The sequence below is a fragment of the Acanthopagrus latus genome, chromosome 23, assembly GCF_904848185.1.
Source record: "Acanthopagrus latus isolate v.2019 chromosome 23, fAcaLat1.1, whole genome shotgun sequence".
Classification (NCBI taxonomy): domain Eukaryota; kingdom Metazoa; phylum Chordata; class Actinopteri; order Spariformes; family Sparidae; genus Acanthopagrus; species Acanthopagrus latus.
Window position 1 is genome coordinate 21,292,228 of NC_051061.1, and position 22,785 is coordinate 21,315,012.

The 22,785-nt window shown below is 42.6% G+C and overlaps 3 protein-coding genes across 7 annotated transcripts; 1 reads left to right on the forward strand and 2 right to left on the reverse strand.

Moving 5' to 3' along the window:
* Window positions 1-67: 67 nt before the first annotated feature.
* Window positions 68-5,012, reverse strand: gipc1 (GIPC PDZ domain containing family, member 1). Of its 2 annotated transcripts, none has more exons than XM_037088053.1 (8): window positions 4,603-5,012; window positions 3,610-4,101; window positions 3,311-3,496; window positions 2,960-3,140; window positions 2,422-2,534; window positions 2,256-2,337; window positions 1,984-2,164; window positions 68-1,750 (listed from the first exon to the last, which is right to left on the reverse strand). In XM_037088053.1, the coding sequence occupies exons 2-7, from the start codon at window positions 3,901-3,903 to the stop codon at window positions 2,013-2,015; spliced, it is 1,008 nt and encodes a 335-aa protein (XP_036943948.1). In that variant the 5' UTR covers window positions 3,904-4,101; window positions 4,603-5,012; the 3' UTR covers window positions 68-1,750; window positions 1,984-2,012. The 2 variants fall into 2 exon arrangements, with proteins under 2 accessions (XP_036943948.1, XP_036943947.1); XM_037088052.1 differs by having other exon boundaries at window positions 68-1,866.
* tecra (trans-2,3-enoyl-CoA reductase a) lies at window positions 4,113-21,569 on the forward strand. Of its 4 annotated transcripts, none has more exons than XM_037088048.1 (12): window positions 4,113-4,311; window positions 14,095-14,441; window positions 15,546-15,597; window positions 16,263-16,307; window positions 16,425-16,528; window positions 18,399-18,514; window positions 18,689-18,794; window positions 19,518-19,590; window positions 19,680-19,723; window positions 19,840-19,897; window positions 20,008-20,096; window positions 20,730-21,569. In XM_037088048.1, exons 2-12 carry the CDS (start codon window positions 14,274-14,276, stop codon window positions 20,901-20,903), a joined length of 1,029 nt encoding a protein of 342 aa, XP_036943943.1. In that variant the 5' UTR covers window positions 4,113-4,311; window positions 14,095-14,273; the 3' UTR covers window positions 20,904-21,569. The 4 variants fall into 4 exon arrangements, with proteins under 4 accessions (XP_036943943.1, XP_036943942.1, XP_036943944.1 ...); XM_037088047.1 differs by lacking the exon at window positions 4,113-4,311 and adding an exon at window positions 12,051-12,199; XM_037088049.1 differs by lacking the exon at window positions 4,113-4,311 and adding an exon at window positions 12,120-12,159.
* dnajb1a (DnaJ heat shock protein family (Hsp40) member B1a) lies at window positions 6,665-11,851 on the reverse strand. Its single transcript, XM_037088051.1, has 3 exons — window positions 11,269-11,851; window positions 9,411-9,994; window positions 6,665-9,302 (listed from the first exon to the last, which is right to left on the reverse strand). The coding sequence occupies exons 1-3, from the start codon at window positions 11,477-11,479 to the stop codon at window positions 9,072-9,074; spliced, it is 1,026 nt and encodes a 341-aa protein (XP_036943946.1). The 5' UTR covers window positions 11,480-11,851; the 3' UTR covers window positions 6,665-9,071.
* Window positions 21,570-22,785: the final 1,216 nt, after the last annotated feature.

Sequence of the window (22,785 nt, forward strand, 5' to 3'; positions counted from 1 at the left end):
CAAAATAGCTGTTGACTGATTCTCTTTCGGTCGGCATTCAGGAAAAAAAAAGACCAAACAGCAGGAAAACTGTCATGTCGATGTTATTATTGCAATATAATTGGACATTGACAACAGTGTAATACAAAGCCATCAAAATAACGTGTTCTTCTCAGTGTTACAGTGTTCTAGCGTCAGTTTCATTACACAACCCATTTAGATATTCATTAACTCTCAAACAAAACTACAAAATAGCTTCATACATTTGGATATACTGAAAAGGTTAAAACACCAAAAAAAAAAAGGTTTTGTTGTTTTGTGTTTTAAGACGTGTGTTGCTCGCCTACGCTGAGCAGTCGGTGCAGCGCCGCCTGTTTCGCGATGGAAGTAGTTTGGTATCTTTTCTGCCCGGCTGACGGGATACAAGGTTTTTGTTTTTTTTCAGCACCGTGCACCGGAATGCAAACTTCTAACAAAAAGAAAAACGCATGGAATGAGAAGAAATGAAGGCAATTTGTTCTTAAAGGGACAGTTCACGCCAAAACCAAGAATCCATACTGTTCCTCTTGTTGTTCGACACTGTTGATCTGTCGGAGCAGAGACGTCTGCCTTTCCTCGGATATAAAAAATAACACGTGAGAAACTCATCAGCAGCGTCTCTTCACAGAAATCACAACCCAGCTAGACAAGATAACTCAGACGTTTTGTGAGCAGGAACTATTTTCTTTTTCACCAAACTGCACCAGCCAATCGCTTCGTCAAGCAGGATCATCTTAGATTATCTTGAGACGTCATTGTTGAGTTTTTCTTTGGTCTTTTCAAGCTGAGCGCCGTCAAGTTCCATCGAGTCTTAGAGAAGGCCGAAACTCTGCGACTCACACCGAAACGATCCGGACGGGCGAACAGCACGACGGGTCGGAGGAGAAACGTGTGTTCTTCATTTTGAGGTGAACTGTCCCTTTAACAGATTCTCCATCTTTCTTTTCCTAACACAACGAACTCCCTCCCTCGACTCTCTCTCCTGTAATACTGCCTTCTGTAATGTTTCACAACAATGAAGTAGTTGCAACACGAGATCAAACTCTTCTTTAAAATAGACGTCACGTCACTTCATATAAAAACACTAACCATTAAAAAAATAATAACACACACACACACACACACACACACACACACACACACAATCCAACAAACCTGGAGACCGACCTGCTTCTCACTCTGGTATCATGACCTTCGATAAAAAAGGTAAATTAACACTGATTCTCTGTATGAAAGTAAAAGTGGAATGAGCCGCAGGTTAGCGTCACTACAGCAGTGTGGAGTGTGTTAGCGGTGGACGAACACCGCCGAGCTTTTAGTGCTACGGTTTAACAATGACGCTTCAGCAAACTACATTTTTAAAAAAAAATCTTTCACCAAAATAAAAGAAAATGAAACCAGCAGAATTCATCATAGAGACAAACAGAAACGTAACAGCACATGCTCGTAAATCTGGTCCGTAAGAGAATCATGGACGCCTCGATCTGTCCGATCTCTCCCAATGTTGGTTTACAGCGCGACACGGTGCAGTGTGCAGCGGGGAAACTAAAAAATATCACATTTTATTTTGTACTAAGTATGAGCTCTTTACTCAGTGTTAGCCGCTGTCCTTCACCTCTCCCATCCTCAGAGACTTGTGCTGTACTCGATCCACTGCCAGCAACTACGACGACGACATGCAGGGTCACGTGATGCGGTCAGAGGGAATGCTCGTCAGCGTGCTCGTAGTTTTCTGGGAAAAGCCGGAAGACAAATAAAAGCACTTGGGAAGTCATCACAGTCTTCTTCTTCTTCTTCTTCTCCCATTAACTGGCATTAAGCTCAGAGTCTCCCAAAAGAGGGTGCACTCTAAATTAAAAACAAGAGGAGTATACACTGGAATAAAAACAAACTCATGACGGTAGTGTTGTGTTTTCCTAGTAGTGCTGACTGTTGTGGGTGTCACACACACACACACACACATACAGGTCGTTCTGATCCATTAGTTTCCGCGGTTACACCCGCCCGACCTTGGCGTCGCCGATGGCACCCCAGACGTCGAAAACAAACTCGTCCGGGAAGGCGAAGTCTCCCAGGGTTTCGTCTAAAGCCTCCGCGAACTCGTCGGGGTTCTTTTTGTCCTTTCCCAGCTCCACCATGGTGGCCGCTGAGGAGACGGAGAGAGGTCAGAGAACGCTGAGTGAGCACGAAGCGGCAGACAACACAAACCGACTGTGACAGCGTCGACACACACGTACCCAGCTCGCTGTCTCTGATGCCCATGTAGCTCTCCAGCAGGTCGTCCACCTTCTCGATGGCCTTTTCCTCGAACGCAGACGGCTGCAGTGGACAGAAAATCAAACAAACAGAGTCAGCTAACAGAATTAGGATCTGTTATTAGTCTGCAGGTGAGAACACACTAACCACTTCTTCCACAGTCGCCGGGCCTTTAGAGCGCAGCCGCAAAGTTCCTCTGCCGGTGCCCAGCTGAACTCCCGACGCCGACCTGGAGCCTCCAGACCGCTGGCTGATCATATCTACACACAAGGAAACAACGATCCATAAACTGATCAATAAACCAGGAGTATAATCAGCAGATTAATCAACAAAGGTAATAATCATTAGATGAAGCGTTACAACACCACCTATGATGACAAAATCTCATTTTGCTCTCAGTGCTGATCAGAAAATAGACTCAAAGGAAAAGTTAACGTCTCAGTACGAGCAGCAAAGGAACTGATCTCATTAAGTCAGGCTGGTTTCAATTCATTTTATGTGATACAATTTCAGATTGTTATCTATAAATCTGGGAGCAGCACCGAGAACCGAAACATGGTGCTACAAACATTAAATAAGGCGACTGAAACACGATGAAACTAAACTCAGACACAGTTTTCACAGCATCACGTGCCGTCAGCGCTGCCACACCTGAGACTGTGGAGCTGAGGACGACTCCACCTACCGAAGGCCTTGAGAGGCTCCGTCAGCTTGATGGTGAACTCCTTCCCTTTGGGCAGCTCCTTCAGCATCTTGGCCACCTCGTAGTGTCGACACCCAATCAGGCGATGGCCGTTGATAGACTCGATCATGTCGCCCACGTTGATGACCTGGATCTGGTGGATGATGCTCCCCTCTCGGATTCTCTGAAAGCAACAAGACCCAAATATATAAATCCAATAAACTGTCCGTCTCATCGCTGTTTCACTCAGCAGCAGCAGCGACTCCCTCACATCGTCCACAGGGTTGGGCCTTTTCCTGTGGACCTGCGAGTCAAAAGTAAATCGACTTCCTCGACTATCTGAACATTTCCCACCTTGATGAAAGCGTAGCCGGCTCCGTTGTCAGTGATCGTCAGCCCCAGCGCATCCTCTCCTTTGTACACCTCTATTTCCTTTCGCTGGCCTTTTATGTGAGCAAAAATAAAGTCCTCTAGCCCAATCTGGCCTCCCAACAGTTTGTCCATGTCCACCTTGTGAGTGTTCAGTGTGCAAAACATGACCTGTGGAAGGGACACAACAAATAATCAAGATTGACACTTAACGCTTTCTTCCCTGATCAACTAAGCTAAACCCAGTTATCCTCACTCCCGTCACACCCAGCAGAGCGGCTCACCTCGGCCGGAGGAATCCCAAAGGCCTCACCGATCTTGGCGTAAAGCTCCCGCACGTTACTGAAGCCCTCGATGCGGCCTGTCGGGCTGCCGTGGGCGAGCTGAGTGTGGAATATGAGGCGAGGTCTCATGGCTGGAGGAGGCAGACCCTCAGAGGTGGCGCCTTCTCCCAGCCCGACCACACCTCCATCCAGGCCGTCCATACCTGACACATTGAGACCGGCGCGGATGGGCTCCGCTTCCTCGTTCTCAACTAACGGGGACGCCTTCTTCCTTCTTCCCAAACCCAGAGGCATAGTAGTCCTGCAGGGAGAGCAGAGGCAGGGGGGAGGGGAGGAGGCTGCTCTGGGGACTTATGCTACGATCCAGGCCAACATACACCTGTCGGGCCAAGTCAGCTGCAGGTCTGCTGGATGTTTATGTCACTGAAGTAACACTGAGAGCAGCTCACATAGCTGGTTCTGTCCGGTCCAGCAGCCTGCAGCGGTGCTCAGCTGGAACACACACACACACACACACACACACACACACACACACACACACACAACAATGTTCATTAGTTGACCAAAGCAGTGACGTCTCACTTGAGCCACTTATCTCATCAGAGCACTTAAAACTGCGAGTAGCATTGCAGACTTACAACGTCACCTTCGCTCTGGCAGACAGGACATGAATCAGTGCTAATGTTAGCCGCTAGCTGTGAGGTACATTCTCCCACACATCTTTCACTTCTAGCAACACAAACACTGACAACTCTCAGGTGGCTAGCCACTTAGCATGTAGCTCCTGGAGACGGAAGCTAGTTAAAAGAGTAAATGTTGATCTCTCCTGGTAGTAAATCACAGCGTGGGGTTGTTGTTTTTGTTTCTTTTCTTTTTTCTTTTTTCTTTTTTTTTTTTGGAGTGGCTTGGACAGCTGATGTTAGTTAGCTAGCTTAGCCATGATCGCTGACTGTGAACAGAAGGGAGTAAACACGGCAGGCCAGTCATTCTTACCGGAGCAGGAGTTGTAGCCAACTGTCGTTAGCGCTTCTTTCCAGCTTCGCGTAGTAACGGCGCCTCCGTGAGTTGTCAAAAATACCGTTACACTTGCAGAGGAAGTCCGGTATCCGTGGCCCCTCCGCCCCTGACAGCTTGACTTGGCCTGGGCAGATCGCGGGTCACCACAGCGCCTGTGTCGGTATGCTGCTGCTGCTGTAGCCGTTAGCTAGCTCTCTGTCAGCCAAGCAAGGGTGGAACTACGACGCCTTCACGGTTCCGCGTAAACTCCAGCTTCCCGGTGGAGCGATTGTTCTCGGGTCTGTAACGTAATACTTCAGCGAAAGAATAAAGAGGGGAAAGTAAGAGTCGTTAACTTGGAGCTTTGACTTTGGATAGAGCTCATGTTTGCCGGGAGTTAATACTAACGAGCAAACATTGTCATTAAGTAGCCTTCGCAGTATCTTCGACTGGAACGATTTTATTTTGAAGGCTTAAACGGAAGTGTTTATATGCTAATGTTTCGGACTTGAACAATAACTTGAACATTATGATTCCGGCTCATTCTGTAAGAAGGTTTTCGGTGGGTAAGAACATATAATCCCTAATAAAAGTACTTACTACATTAAAGAGCTATTGTTTGAATGTAGTTTCGACAAGGTACTGTGGTGTTCATACGGTTAAAAGTCAAAACATCATTAATTCAAGGGGACGTTACAATCGAGAGGTTTTTCTGCCCTCTAGCGGCCACAGTGAGTAATAACAATGACAGAAGTGTCAAGTTAGGCAGAAAAGGGTAAGTACACTTCCGGTAACAACCTTCAAAATAAAAAAAATGATATGTAGCTGTAGTTACGGGCCGTGACCACGAGAGGGCAGTGTATAAACATGATTTTTTTTAATTATTTTTTTTTAATTGACATTCATTTGAAATGGAAGCCGATGCTCATTTTGTACATCAGAAGAAAAAACGTTAAACGACTGTTTGTATGAAAAAATATAAAGTATGTGTAATGTATATATAAAATATATATCTTTATCACTTTCTACCTACTACATGTAATTTTTCGCATTTCATATCCTGTGCAGTCCTATTTAGTGATACAATTCGGCACTGGTTTGGAGTCACTGGGTCACAAGACATGGAAGCTATTGAAAAAGAAAGGCTGAATTTTCATAATAAATACATATATAAACAGAAGAAGTGATAACGTAATAAAAAGAGGTATGTCTTTTTTTGTCTCAGTTAGTAATATAATTCGGCATGTAAATAGTTTGCTATTTATTTATTTATTATCACCATTTTCATCGATATCATTAAAATCAAATTCTTCCGCCCTCTAGCGGCCACACTGAGTAAGTACAATGCCACGATCATCAAGCTAGATATAATAGCATGGTAATGCTTCCGGTAATGCCTTCAAAATAAAACAAATACTAAACTGATGTAGTTACAAAGTTTGACCACAAGAGGGCGGTGAATAAACACGAACACTACCGTTAACTTGGCTAGTTAATGTCTTTAAGCAAGAGATGGAGTTGTGACTTTTTTGAAAGATGTTTGACAGAGACAGGCTTTCTGTGTACACTAGAGGAATAAAAATAAAACAATAAAAGCTTTGTTTTATTCTGTCTAGACTGAAAATGTAAACGGAGGTGAACAAATGAATCACAAGTACGTCTTTTTATTTTTATTGTCATTACAAAATTGCTTCAAACATAACTATGAATAATCTGATTAATGCTTTTAATATAATAAATACTAATAAAAAATAACCAGTATTCTGTACTCTTTAGTCATGCTATTATTCATATTTGCTACACGTACATATTGCATAAAATACAGTTTAAGTAATTTTCAGTATAAGTCTGGGAAGGAAGGAAGGAAGGAAGGAAGGAAGGAAGGAAGGAAGGAAGGAAGTACTTAAGATGGAATTTTTGTTTCAATCCTCTAAGACAAAGACTTTATAGGTCGACTGTGGACAATGACGATAATAAATAAAAACATTTGACAGAAGAGTTTGTGGAAAATGCTTTCGTTGGTAAAATGTCCTGAATAATTAAAACAAGTAGGCCATGATTGATTAGATATGTTTGCCAGTCTCTTTAATGTGGAAATGCAAATCATCACAGCATAGGAAAGAGCTATTAAAAATCCTCCTTTGTTATCAATTCATAACATCTTTGTTATTTAAAAATCAAACTGTCTTCAACCCCAACCTGAGGAACTTCAAAACAACATAAACGGGAGCTAAAACAAAAAGGCTTACATTTGTTTTCCCTCAAAAAGGAAAAAGTGAGAAAAGAAAAAAAAACTTTTTTTTTTTAAACAAAAAAAGTTAAACATTACAGAGATTACACATCTCTACGATCATGTTCAACCACATGTTTGTGTCAGTTTGGAACTTCAGACTCACGCAGGAGCCGCATGAAGTCACATCAAAGCCAAACATACTTAAAAAATACTTAAAATGTGAAAATTAACTAATTTACTGACTTCTACAGACTACAGTCAAAAAGGTGCACAGAGCTGAATGTGAGCCCAGTAATTCCCCCCTGAACTGTGACACAGCATATTTCCAGATACTCTACATCTCCCAGTGATTGTTGTCGGGTACGAGCTCGAAGAGATGGCATTAAAAAATAAGACAAAATAATTAAACACATAATATGTAGTAGGCCTTAAAGTTGGCGGCATAAATTCATCTTCACCTCTGAAATATTTAGCCTGGTACCAGACTGATGCACCAGGTTTTATATCATGTCGGGTAAAAAAAGAAAAGCGAGGAGAAATAAACTCACTGGCTTAAAGATTTAAGTCAAACAGACCAATATCAGATGAGGAGGAACTGAAATATCAAATAAACTGAAGCTTGTGCAAAACTCAGTGGGTACGAATGAAGTTAATATCTTAAGATCTCTGTAGTTCATCAGTCACACGAGACAAGATAACACACACATGCTCTCGACACACATTAATACTACATAGGAACAATTATTTGGCACAAAAAAGTCTCCACACATGTATTTTTTACACAAGTGCACGACCAGATGAACAAGATGCGGTAAAAGTAAACATTTTGAAAGAAGTGCTGGGGACTCGTCATCTGTGCAATGCTACCTCGAGCTCACTGGAATCATTCTTATGTGTTTTTGTTTTTATATATAAATGTAACTTCACGTCTCTTCTTAATTATAACTGGAGACACATGTACATCATTATTGTTTTTAGGCTTATGCATAATTTAAATGATATTGTTCTAGTTGGTATAAAGTGAGGCACGTGTCCCCCGCGAGGTCTCACATCAGGGAAAAACTTCACACACGTTCACTGTCAATTCAAAAGATTATTCCGTAAGCCAAGAAAGTCGCGGGTTGTTGTAAAGACAGTAAAATAACATTTAGTGTCTGTAAACTTCTCTGGGAACTGCTTCGTCTCGCTCAACATACATCACCTCTGCACAGAAAAAGTATTACGAAGGTTAAAATCACTACAAGTCTGGACAGACAGCTGCAGTCATGTGACAGCAGAGGGAGTTTTATGAGTTAGCTTATAGGCTCTGATGAACGAGACGTCACGTACCCGACTGCTGGGTGAGAAGTCTTTCTTATATTTCATTAGCTGTATGACAAACTGCGACTTTCTCCAGTTTGAAAAGTATCTTTTAAACTGACAACCATCGTGTGTGTGAATCATGGCACCGCGGTGTTGTCTCCCTGCTGCTGTCTGCCAACAGATACAGAAGATTCGCTGCCATGTTTCGTACGTGAGTTTTCTCTGACATCAGGTCTCGTGCTGGTCCACCGTCTCTCTTCGCCTACGAGCGCAGAAACATTGAACTGACACTGACAGACAAAGAGTCCTGAACACTGATCAGTCACGTCTGATCTGCCTCATCAAGTCAGTCCAGGTTCTGACACCAGTGGATCAGATCAGTGCGTCCTTTAAAACTCAGATGATTTCAACTTCTCAGGATTCACATTAAGCGTCCGTTTTTATGTAACGGCAACTAAATTCATGTCCTGTTGAGTTGTGTAGTTGTTGCTACGTTTGAGCGTGTGTCACTGCACCTGAGGTATTGTTATTTAACTTGCTGCGTGCGCCCTTAAAGCACTCCTAAAAAGACCAAATCCTCATGAACTATATTACACAACACTCTGCTTCCACTCAAACCTCACAGGTTTATCTTTATACACGCTATATATTGTACCTTGTATTTGCTTTTCCTCCATGATTCTGACATTGTGTGGCAGCTTGTTACTTCACACGGTTCTCAACCTCAGCTGGATGTACAAACGAAACAGAAAGTCAGCTGATCTGTCAGCTTCGTAAAACTGACGGATATGAAAGATAAGAAATCCAACTCAGCTGGAACCAAACCTGCCCTGAGCCTCGATCGTCCAGGATGAAACACAGTGTGTGACACAGTGTAACTGGAAATGTTAACTTGTTTAGATACTCGGGAGGGGGATAAACTTTTATCAGGTCACGGTGGGAGGACCTGCTTGAGTGCATCTCGCGTGCTTTGGCCCAGTTTTTCAGGAAATTTCACTGAGAAGTCCAAGATCATGTCGCCCCTCTTCTCAGGGCACTTTGACAGAGGGAGCCCTTCTCCAACGATCCGCTTCTTCATTCCAGGTCTGACAACGTCTCTGGAGGTCACAGTGATGGTCCGGCCGTCCAGTGTCGGGGCGTTGACGGTGCATCCACACAACGCCTGCAGAGAGACAGGGAGGGAGGGGGAATAAAACAAGGCAGTTAGACAGATGAAGCCACAGAGGTCGTCAAACTGCAGCGATCATTTCTGACATCGGCGTTCACTTACATCTCTGAGTGATATCTTTGCAGGATAAATGATATCCGAGCCCTCTCTTCTGAACACTGGATGAGGTTTATCTTTAACTACAAACACCACATCTGCAGGAATGTTGGAGGGAGTTTCGTCTCCCTCCTTAGGAAAGGTGATTTTTGTCCCTTCCTTCCAGCCGCGCTTAATGTCGACGGTTAAAATCTTGTCTTCGCTGCGTATGGTGCAGCCGTCCGGATTCAGTCTCTTGCGGGAGATCTTCATCTTTTTGGTGCAGCCCGAGAAGACCTCCTCCAGGCTCACCTTCAGCTCGTGCACCACCGGCGGGTCCTTCTTCCTCTCGTGCGCTCGGTGAGGGCCTCCTGAGTGGGTTTTAAAGGGCCGGTGAAACCCGCCCATGCCGCCCATCCTTCCCATGCCAAACGCTCCGAAGGGATCGTTGATGTCCATGTCGTCCTCCCCGTTTTGTGAGAAGAAGTGATCGAAGGGGCTGCGGCCTCCGAAGAACTCAGCGAACATCGCGTGGGGGTCTCCATGGAAGGTGTAGTTGTAGCTGTGACCACTGTGTCCTCCACCTCCACCTCCAGACGAACCCTTTAATCCTTAAGATCAGAAAACATCAGCACACAGACAGAAGCAGAGATTAAATTAGGACTGCAACTCACGGTTGTTTGCTCAATTATGTATTATGAAATATCAGAAGATCTGTGCTGTTCAAAGTCCAAGACGACGTCTTCAAACGTCTCGTTTTGTCTACAACCAAAAGATATTCAGTGAACTGTCACAGAGGAGGAAAGAAACCAGATGATATTCACGTTTAAGACGCTGCAATCAGAGAATTATTTTTCCCCTGAAAAAGTTAACTATAATAGTTGACAACTCAATAATTAATTGTGGCAGCAAACATCATGAGAGAGCTGCAGGTTAACACACATCAGTATCTGTGTACATGTCAGCCAAAACAACTAACAAGAAATTAGAAGACTTTCCACAATATTTCATTTTTGCCAATATTCAATGTTATTTTCAACAATCAGAAAACAGAAAACTTCAAGTCTCTCCTGAGATGTATTAAATATATTATACCTTCTCTTATCATGACTGCTGAAAACTGACAAAACTACGTAAAGCATCATCCTATCGGCCTGTCATACTGTGAGAAGTGTTCACTTCAGGGCCAATGCATATATTTAATCTTAATGCATTTATTGGCTGATAGCAGGACATGCCAATATTATCCTGCATCTGTAGAAATAACCAAACTATCTGCAAAAAGGGAATAAACATAATTATTTAACTGAAATTTAGCTGTTGTATGTTAGAGCTTAACAAATATTAATCTTAACAGGATCACCTATGTTTTATTTGACCAGAAAATCATAAACCCCTACAAAAATGATTATACTTATGAATTAGTTGCAGGATTACTAATGCTCATGCTGCTGGTTTGTTCCGGGATTTTCTTCTTCTTAACTCTTTAAAGTCAGAGCTTTATCTCTGTCCCTGCAGGAGGATGTAGACTGAAGGTTTACAGCCTACAAGAACAGATAAGTGCATTTTTTTTTCTCTCCAACAGGTTTAAAAAGCCAGAGGTATCATTCCAGTGACAATCTGACAGGACAGGCAAGAACTCGCTGTTTCTAGCAAGTTCTCCAGTTAAACCCATTGTACACACCCTTCATTGTGTGCCAGCTGCTGTAGAAGCAAGCCAGACACAGCAGTGGCCGATCAGGAGGATGCATTCACGTACAAACTTGATTTTTAACAGGGAGCAGAAAGTGCAAATGCAAGAACATTAAAGTCACATCACAAGAAGGTGGCACAAACTTGTGGAGAGCAGCTCAGTTGTTTTTTTGTTTTTTTTTTTTTAGTTTACCTTCTTCTCCAAAGCGGTCATATATGTCCTTCTTCTTGGCGTCGCTGAGGACATCGTAAGCTTCTGCGATCTCCTTGAATTTATCTTCTGCTCCAGGAGACTTGTTCTTGTCAGGGTGGTAACGCAGGGCCTGTTTTCTGTACGCCTTCTTTATCTCATCTTCGGAGGCACCTCTGGCTATTCCGAGCACTTTGTAGTAATCTTTACCCATTACAATAACCTGTCAGTCGTCCTTCTTCTTCATAAAAACACTGTCATCACAGACGGGTCAGCTCAGTGTCCGTGCGGTGCCGAATACACACCCGGCATGTCCCGGTTGTGGGTCCGGTTAACGGGCTCCGCCGCCGCAGATGTCACTGCCGCCGACGAACGTTGAAGCTAGCTTTAGCTAACTGTCAAGGTTAGCTTCCCGTCACTTGTCACAGTCCGTAAACAAATTCCAACTCGTCACTGAAACGAGGATAAACGATGCCAGTTAAATCGAGCCACTCAACGTGAAATAACGTCTTCACGCCGGAGTGTCCGTGCGCTTCAGCCGAGCTGTAAACCGGCCGAGGAAACTTCTGGAAGAAGCTGCTGCTGCTGCTGCTGATGTGTGTCATCACTACCGAGCCGAGAGGGTTCACTGTCAACTACTTCCGGTTTCGTTTGAACCGCAGTGGACATAATTAAAGTGTCCGGATCTGTTTTTAAACGAACAGCCAGAAACAAACACACACATCGACCAGAGACTTATGTAAATAAAGGTGGTCTAGTTTGCCTTTCTTGAGTAAATTCATAGGCAATTGCTTACTGTCTTCTCCTTTTAGTTTAATTGGAGTACGCATGCGCAGAAGCTTCCCGCTGCTGCTTTAAATTGCCTTCATGACCAGGGGCTTCGCTCTGCAGACTGTAAGCGCATATTAATTTAGCTCTGTGGATGCAGTGAAAGGTATGCTGGAATAAATATTGGATGGCTGATGTAGTGATCAATATAAACACAGAGGTAGTTAGAATGAAGGGGATTAAGGTGCATGTCAGTGTGTGTGTGTGTGTGTGTGTGCAGAGAGGTGATTTAGTATTCCAGGGTTAATGCATTGGATTGGTTCAATGGTGTGTTGGTTTATGCCCAGAAACAGTCCTTGTGTCTAGTTGTAAACTGGTTGTACTGGTTGTGAGGGGCTCTGTAGCGCCCACCAGAGGGGACAAGATGAGACCTGCCTTGTCCAGAGGGTTCTGTGATGATTCATCAGGTTGGTTTTATGACTCAGGAGGTGTTCAAGTACTGGAGGGTGGGCAGGTTATCATTAGTTATCTTGTCTTTAGCCAGAACTACATTCAAAGTTTGCACAAATATGAGGCATTCTGACAAGTGTTGCTGTGACTACGTCCATCAGCTTTAGCTCATAGAAATAAAAACAGAGGTTTTGTTAAAAGGATGAAGTTACTATATATTTGAATCTTAATATAAATCAAATAAATTCATTTTTTTTCTCATAATTTCATGCCTTGCAGATGTGGAGATTAACAGAATAATTGTCACCAGATGACTCATACAAAATGTGAATCTTTAATGTATCTACAATACGAACAATTTCCTGTTTTGTGGCAAAGCAAATACATTTTCTGGGGCACCACACCCACAGCTTTCTTTGAAAACAAAAGTTTTATATCATTTGGTCATAAAGATCTTTTGACCAAGTATGACCTGTATAAATTCAAAATAAATTAAAAATGGCTGACTTCCTGCTGGATGTAGGTCATGCCTTGTTGGCACCTGCCCTGCTGAGCTTAAACTTTCTTGGGATGTCACATGTGCCTAACAAACTTCATGTTCATGTGCTGATTCGTAACTTTGCAAGCACCTTAACCCGTTTTTTTGTTTGTTTGTTTTTTAATGCAATTGAATGTCAAGAACAAACATATAATAATTCCTTGCATTGCATTACAATAGGACCTTCGCACCTGTCAGTGCTCAGGCCCTAAATATGATCTTGGAATGCAAACAGTGATACCACTGCTCACTGCTCGCTGCTCGCTGCTCGCTGCTTGCTGCTTGCTGCTTGCTGCTGGCTCGGACTGCTCGCACTGGTTAAAAATAGAATATAGAATATAGATATGCAGTTGGCTATGTACGATGATGAGTTGACCCTGCGCGATGAAAGGCATCTTTGATCTTCTCCCAATCAGCATTTTCTTCCCCCTCCTCCCACCCCACAAACCTCCCTGATGTATTTTTAAGATGACGTTCATTCAGCCCACAAACCTTGACCTCACAAACCCTGAAATAAACATGTCTGTCTTTGTTCTGGAGGTCAGTTTGAGTAAAGAATACCAGCCACACAGGTGGCCTGGGGGAAGGGGATGTGTTGGCATGTGGAGGTCTTTCACCCCATGGATCAGGCTTTTAATGGAGCCCGTCACTGTGTAGCCAAGCGAGGAGCAGGGCAGACGGGAGTTGTGTCTTATAGGTCTAATGAGAGCACACTGGCATTTGTCAGTGAGGTAGGGCTGTATGTGAGTACCCAAGGTTACCAAGCTGGTGCAGAGCAAATCAGGCAATTTATATTTAGCCTTGCAAATGGCGTGCTGTGGATTATGTCTTGGGGCTCTCCGGTTTCGTCTTCAGTGCGTTTTGTTGCATGAAGGGGGGCTATGGATCATGAAGTGGCTGCTATTCAGGTGAGGAGCAGGTTCGCTTCACGTTCTTAGGCCAGCGCTGCTTCCACTTCTCCTCACGTTCTTTCCCCGCTCGCTTGCCTCCACTCCTTTCACCAACATACGCTTCATCTGGGGGAAGAAAAGTGTTTATGGGCTCACATTTTTTCCGTCACTCTTCTTCCGGAGGTGGTGGGCTATTCGGAGAGTCCAAAAGACACCAAAGACGACAGCCTTGAGTTGCACTGACAGTTGTGTGGAGCGTGAGCAGGGTGGTCGTTTTCCATACCAGCAGAGGACGACCGGCGTCACTGGACATATCACAGATTATTTCACCGAGCTGCTGAGGGTTGGGATCAAACAGTACCATGGATGTACTCGCCTTAGAGGCAAAGAGCGTGAATGGACCTGAAGCTGATAAGAAGTCTGCACCGAGGCCAAAACCAAAACCTCCCAAAAAGGCCAAAAGGATTGTTTACTTTGAGGTGGAGATCGTGGATTTGAAGACCAAGGAGAAACTGCTGCTGCTGGACAAGGTGAGTGTGAGTGTGTGTGGAATGGAGGGTTTCTGATTACTCTCTCCTTTTATATTGACCATAATGGTTTTAGAAAACTTGCTAATACAAGCTTTAACTGGAGCATGACATATTGTGATCACATGATATTTAAGTCCCGTATGAAAGACACAATGAGTGCTGGAGAATTTGTAGCGTGCCAAAGATTTTATGACCAATTACTACAGTTTATCACCTCCCACTGAATTCCTCTCGGAGGTTCATGATTTAAACATCTTATATCTGTTCTGAAAGTAGCACAAGCCAAGACTGTGATTACTCTGCAGAGGAACCATGTTTGTTATAGCTCAAGAAATACAGGGTCATCACTTTGACCAGCCGGGTAATTTTACAGATAATCATCTACTTCACGTGCAGTCCGGTCGAGCTGAGCTATTATCAGTTACGTTTCTATTGAGCGTCGCAGTTAGGAGGTGAGAATTCCCTCTTCATCTGCCAGGAGTTATCTGTTCCAGCAGCAGCACATGCCTGTACTACACTGAGCGCAGCAGGCAGGCAGGCAGACATGATTAGCAGCATGTGTAAATGAGCAGAGTCGTGTCCAAAAACATGAGCGATCACATTACAGATGGCAAAATGCAAGTCGGACAAATTCCCAAAGCAGTGAAAATGTCTGCAGTACGGACAGAGACACAGATCACCTCTACTTATTTTTATTTTTTTTACACCTTTAGAACTCAGTGTCTGGTACATCGACTTGTAAAAATGTCTCTCTGCACACTCATGTTACTGATAATCCTGAAGCTACTACAAGGAACTTTCATTTCATAGTTCATCGTTGATTCTGTCTTTGGACAAAAGCTGAAACCACCAGAATAAAGAGCAGCGTCTCTCTGCAGGCCTCAAGACTGAACGTTCTGATTATATGACTTATCTGACCTGGAGAAGTTGGAATCCGACCCGATGACAGGCATTAAGTAATAACTATAATCACTAAAGAAATGTCCTTCTCATGTGCTTATGTTGTTCATATGGAGGCATCAGTTTTGAGGCTGTTCCATAAAGAGTTAAAAGTTTCTTTGTCGTGCGCTCACGTATAGTTTATTTTTTACGTTTCTATTGCAGGTGGAGCCAACTGCTACTGTCTTGGATATTAAAGCTTTGTTTCAAAAATCATGTGAGTAAGTTTTAAAAGATTCTGCCAAAATGTAAATAGTCTATTTGTTTATATCTTAAGCTTTTTGTCTCCCCCTTCTGGCAGTGAGAGTAATTACACAAACACTGTCAACATAATTAAAACATTTCAGACTTTGACATACTACAATTTGCTGCGTCGCTTCAGGTTGCTCCCTCAGTGTACATGTATATATGTGCACACATGTGTTATGTATATGGACAGTATATGTGTGTATATTTATATATATGTATGTATATGTGTATGTATGTATGTATATATTTATATCTGATGGGTCAGCCAGATGTCTTCCTGGCCAATATCCAAATCTGTGTTTTTCAATCCAATTGTAGATACAAGATATTAATTGAAGAATGAACTACTTTGGCTCTAATGCAGCAATCAATCGTCAAAGTGGCCTGTAACCAAACTTATCAGTTAAATAGAATAAATATAGTGGAGTGAAAAGTTCAATATCTGCCTCCAGAAGGTGGTGGAATCCATTTATTTAGAGAATGAATGTGCAGTACAGAGAGATTTAACAGGGAGAAATCCTTCATCAGCATTCAAGATGTTCATTCATATGTAAAAGTCCCGCACTGCAGGTTTAATGTTTAATAAATGATCTGTTGCGCATACAAGAGTAAAGTTCCTCTCCGTTTTGACAGATCCGAAGTGGTATCCAGCCAGACAGTCCCTTCGTTTGGATCCAAGTGAGTCTGCTTTTCACTATAAATTCTGCATTTATTCAGCTCAGCTGATTGATGAAGTGATTCGATGTTGTCTGGTCTTATCTTGACTGATGGTTGTGGGACTGTTGTGTTTCGCAGAGGCCAAGAGTCTCAAGGATGAGGAAGTTCTGCAGACACTTCCTGTGGGAACCACGGCCAGCTTTTACTTCAGTGACCTCGGACCTCAGCTCACATGGGCAACGGTGAGTCCACACGTGCACAGACACACAATACTTAGGACCGTACACTACTGTTGCGTGCTTTTGTAGAGATTGTGGTAAATTCAGTTGTGAGTGTGTCTGCCTGTTGTTGATTACAAGGATGCTCCAGCGTGCAACATCTTGTTCTCTGAACAGCAAATGCCAGAAATGATTTGATTCACATGGTCCTGTTCACATGGTCACAAGTCTGAGTGTGCATGCTTGTCCTCTGGTAATGACTCAGCTCATGAACGCGGTGTTTTTCATCGACTGACTGTTTTGGGAAAAGGCTTGCTTTGCACAATGGTCTGCCAAGTTAACATGATACGTGCTTAATAGACTGAAACATGCAAAACCTGAGAGACATGATCTTTAAAGATTCTCTACTTTGAATATAAACAGACACCCTGTCACACACTCAATAACTCTTGAATATAAATATCAACCCGCAGTGACAGATAGAGGTGATTGGCTGTGGTTCGTTTTTCTCTCACCTCCTGCACCGCCTGTCCTCTGTCCGAGGACATATAATCTCACTGCCCCATTTCTCCCAAAGGTGTTTATCCCCCTGACCTCTCACTTGCCTTTCACTGCGTCTCTTTACTCACTCTTGCCCACCCACTCTCTGCACTCCCTGTCCTTACCCACCCTGACACAACCCCCAGCACCCTGCCAGGCTTCATACTAATGTCCCAGTGGGTAGAGGGGCATAAAGTGCCCCTGCAGAGATCACCAGTAGCTATTGGTCCGGCACGCTGAGCCCAGGATCTGCACGTGGTGCTGATTCAGGGATCGATTTCACTGCCAGCTGTGCTGCTACGCTTGATCATATCGCATGTGGAAAGCTGGTATTACAAGCTGTCATAGTGTCTCATTTGGCTCTTGGGCACATGTTGAATACTATTATTGTTACACTGGATGGTTGAAAGCTGCATGTTTGCCCTCCGGCAGAGGCTTTAGATTGACGACGTGCTGATATAACAGGGTGATGAAATATTTAAATTCACTCCTATATCTTTTATTAGAGAAGTTTATTGTTAGAGCCATTAACAACGCTGAGCTATATGGCCCTAAAATAATATCATGACATATTTAGCTCAAACATCTTGATATTTTTAAATTTCCCCAGAGGTCATATTTCCCGATTTTTACCAAATATTTCGATATCGATATTGTGACACTATTTAAACATTTGGGTACAATGACTAAGTAGGTAAGGGCGAGAATTAGAACAAATAAAATCTGATAAACACTCAAAATATTCCATCACTTTACTTTAATGCAGCCTTTAAAGTTATAAACATGTCACATTTCTGCATTGAGATATTGAAAACAACCAGACTTTTGTTGAGTTGTGTACCTAGATCATGACAAATGTTTCCAGCAATGTTAAACCCAGAGAATTATGTGATGTTGTTAAAGATTATGGTGCATTTCACTCGGTCGCCTGTCGCTGTAACTTTCAAGTAAATGGCGGATGATACGTCAGAGGGTGAGGAAGGACGTCACATAAACTTTTGATACATTAACTCATCTGTGAAGCTTATTTCTGTCTCAGTCACGTAGATAGATTCTCATCGACATGGTGGTTTAACTGTTTTGACTGAGAGTGGCAGAAAATCCATACTGTGCTTTTTAAAACCAGGAAATGACAACACTTAACTCCATGTCACGACATAACGATATCCAATAACAGACAGTATAAAGTTTCAGTATATGTTTACGACAATAACAACAATATATTTTTCTGACCTAGCTATCTCTTCATGTCCTGCTGTGTTTCGTGCTGTTCTTCTGACTTTAAACTCTTTCTCACACATCCAGCATCAAACCAAGAAAAACAACATTTCTATCTTTTCTTTGATCAATTCAGGTGTTCCTGGCAGAGTGTGCTGGCCCTCTGATCATCTACTTAATGTTCTACTTCCGCCTGCCCTTCATCTACTCTCCGAAATATGACTTCACCACCAGCAAGCACTGGGTCGTACAGTGAGTGTCAGCTCGCTTATGTTTTCGGGGATCTGTTGCGATGTAGTACACAATCCCAGGCTTTGCACTCCTTAAGATGGCAAACAATCTTGAAATGTACAGCGACGGTGACACTGAGTCAACTGTATTAACCACAGCTAAATATGTAAGTGTGTATATGTGTCCTGTTTGCAGCTTGGCCTGCATGTGTCACTCCTTCCACTACATCAAGAGGATTCTGGAGACAATGTTCGTCCATCGTATCTCCCACGGCACCATGCCTCTCAGAAACATATTTAAGGTGAGTTAGCTGTATCATTTTGACCTTTGATTACTATTCTGTGCTGTCTTAAAGGGACAGCTCCCCAACATCAAAACTACATGTTTTTCTTCTTACTTATAGGGCTCAGTGTACAGTGTTAGTCGCTGAATTTTGGAGATACAGGCCGTAAAGATTGCTATCTTCTCTCAAATATAAAGGAACTTGATCGCTCTCCAAAAACTCAACGGCAATGTCTCCTTCCAGAAATCACGACCCACTTACTCAGGATAATCCACAGATCTTGTGGTGAGCAGTTTCACGTAGGATCTATTTTCTTTTCGCGTCACCATGCAGAAGGATGGCGTACGTTATAGATCAGCCGTGGAGGACGCCGTTAATGTTTACAGCCGGGGCTGTCACAAGCACAGGCCTGCTTCCCTCTGCGTGGTGATACATTGTGGTTCAGTAGAGAGAAAATAGTTCCTACTGCTCATGACAAGGTCATGGATCATCTCAAGTAACTGGGTCATTTTTTTTGCACTTTTAGCACCAAAAGGGTTCATTATTTTTGAGAGATCTCTACGGTTGGTGTCGCCAAAACTCCACAACTCACACCAAAACAATCTAAATTGATAAATAGCACTCTGGGTAACAGGAAAGATATATTTTGGATTTTTGAAACTGTCCGTTTAATCTCATGTATCTGAACCTGGAGCCCTATCATGACACTTTGACTTATTATAGTCCCTCCTTCTCTTCCAGAACTGTGGTTATTACTGGTGCACTGCAGCCTGGATGGCGTACTACATCAACCATCCTCTCTACACCACGCCCTGTAAGTGCAGACCACTGTAATTCTCACTTTAACCCAGTAGCCCTCCATCTGAATCCATTTTTTTTTTTTTTTTTGCAACACATCCACAGATTACGGGCAACAGCAGGTGAACACAGGACTTTACGTTTTCTTGGTAAGTTTGAGATCTGTGTGCGGCTCAGTAAAGGCAACTTACAGACATTAAACACAGCAGTTCTTCCTCCTCTTTGTTTAAACAATAACCATCTCATAATGTCTTTATTCCCACAGTTCTGTCAAGTAGGGAATTTTTCCATCCACGTTGCTCTTCGTAACCTAAAACTACCAGGTGAGCGTTTCCCTACAATGCATATGGTGTTCTTAGTGTTCATTGAAGAAAAAAAAAAGCAGCTAATACAGTAATTCAATGTTGTTTTTGTGTTTTACCGTCATCATCAGGTTCAAAAGCAAAGAAGATTCCTTACCCAACGAAAAATCCCTTCACGTGGATTTTTTGGCTGGTCTCTTGTCCGAACTACACATATGAGGTAAGCAGATACATCATTACATCGTTTTATGGAACAAAAGGTAGCATAATGGGTTTGAAATGTGCTCCTTTGAAGGTAATGTACAAAAAAATATTTGGCTTCAGAAACAGAAAATTCAGTTCAGTCATTTGTTCCCATTTATTCAAGTCTGATACCAGAAATAGTCATTTGTACCAGACAATGAACATGAGATGGGACCTTGACGATATTCCACCTTAATGTGCCTCCAGTGGAAGACAGAATCCACAGTCCTCATCTTGTGCATACGAGGCTTCAACAGTCCGACTTAGACAAATGAGATCTTTTACTGGTCAGTATGAAAGGAGAATGATTACCTGTTTCAGTGTTCAGACGGAAGTAAAATGACGTCATTCAGAGGATTTTGGTTGCTGCTCAGTTTGGTTATTAGTTATTTTCGTCTCACATTCAAACACCGAGATAAGGAACAGCTACAGTGCCTGTATTTCATCCTTGATATTTAGATGCACTGTTGCTGCCATCTACTGGTTACATCCAACACAAACACCATGAATCTGAATGTGTGCCCTGTGTGTGTGTGTGTTTCTTTGTGTGTTTCTGTGTGCGTGTGTGTGTTTCTTTGTGTGTTTCTGTGTGCAAACGTCTTGCTCACAGCTGGGCTCCTGGATCGGCTTCACAGTGATGACCCAGTGTGTGCCTGTGGCTTTTTTCACCGTCGTGGCCTTCATCCAGATGACTGTGTGGGCCAAAGGCAAACACCGCAGCTACTTAAAGGAGTTCAGAGATTATCCGCCTCTGCGCTCCTCCATACTTCCCTTCATCCTGTAGAGCCTTGGCAAAGAAATCCATCCATCCGCTCACTGATCGGGCTCCTATCCGGGGGCCTCTATCCAGTGTGTGCCGGGGTTAACAGCTCGGATGGATTCTGGTCATATGGACTCCATGTAACATTTTCTCACATGTCACTTCATAACGAGGAGTTACTCTGAGTGTTGGACTGGTGAATGCAGAACTGTTACAGGCAAAGAAAGACTTCAGAGTTAAATACAGCAAAGTCTTAATTTAATGTTGAGCTTGAAGAGCAAGAGGATGACCTTTTTTTGCTACTTTGGTAAGTTGTAACTTGGTTGATAGAGAGTGCTGTTAAGTTATATTAAAAAATTATTATTATTATTTTGATAGCCTGAAATGGTAAAGGAAGTCTCCCACAGAGTCGAGAAACCAAGAGGCTGATCTCAGATATCAGATTAGTGTGCAGCCTGGAGCTGACAACTTTGTGGCCTCATGCAATATTCAGCTGTCCTGACTGATCGACGAGACCTTTACACAATAGCAGTGTTAGTTGTACCCGGACTAGAAATTCAATGCAGATTCTCAAGTTGTCCACCATGGGTGATTTACAGTCTTTTTCTTTTTGTCTGCTCAAGAATCTGATTTAGGAAAAAAAAAAAAGTAAACAATGTGATCATTTTTGACATGAACTCGATTAAAAACCGTACAAAGACAATATATATCAGTGTTTTATGTTTTTGTAAATATATGCTTATTCTGAAATTGTTGCTGATGACATGTCTTCAGACAGAGGACTGGGAAAGTTGTTCCACAGGTAAACAGGTAGCAGGTGATCGTATCATGATGGGTATGAAAGGGTTGTTAAAGAAACAAGGCCGGGGGAAGAGGTTCATCACAGTGTATCGTGATATGCAGATCTTTTTACATTTTTTTTGTTGTTGTTCTAATCTGAAGAGTTGTGCAGATGCAAACACTGACTAAAACCCCCGGATTGGATAAGAAGTTAAATCTCTGCTATTCCACTTTCAGCAAATGTGCATTTCACAGAAACACTGCATCGACTGAACTTTCAGATTAAAAGAGGAGCTTTTTTATTTGATTTGATTGATTTTATTTTTACCTCCGCCGATGAGGTTATGATTTCACCCATGTCCATTTGTTGATTGGTCGGTTGGTTTGTCAGCAGGGTCACGTAAGAACCACTGAACAGATTTCCATGAAACTTGTGTGGAGGATGAGTCTCGGCCCAGAATAGATCCTGATAACTTTTGGTGCAGATACAGATAAAGGGACGGATCAAGGAGAGCAAAAACAATGTTTTTCTGAACTTCCCATCAATTTTTCAGCTCATAATGCGTATTATTGATTAAACAATCCAGAGTATATAGGTAGCTGGTATCTGAGAGTGAGTACAATTTGAAATACAAATCTAGCTGATTTAAATATGTTTTATTTTAGACTGGATCAGGCTTCACATAGTTAAAGGGGCCATGGCAGAGGTATGCGCTCTACTGAGTGCCATTCTAGTTTTTGATTTTATTAAAATGTGGTGCTGTGTTGTGTGAGGAGGACATTCAGTAGTGAGCAAGATTTTTAATCGCAGGTGGATTGTTTGTTTACAATTACTTGATTAGTCATCTGGAATAAAATCTATGGTCCTTTTTCAGCCAAAAGAATGTCAAACCTTTGCTGGTTCCAGCTTCTCTAATGAAAGGATTTACTGCCGTTCTTTGTCATTCATGACAGTGAATAAGAGTCTCTGGCTTTGGGACTGCTGGTTTGACAAAATAAACGTTTTGAAGATGTCACTTTGGCAGCTGGGGAAGTTTGATGATCATTATAGGTCAATTTTTTGATCAATAGATCATGACAATAATTGCTAGTTGCAGCCACATTTGCAATATTTGACTGAGACTGA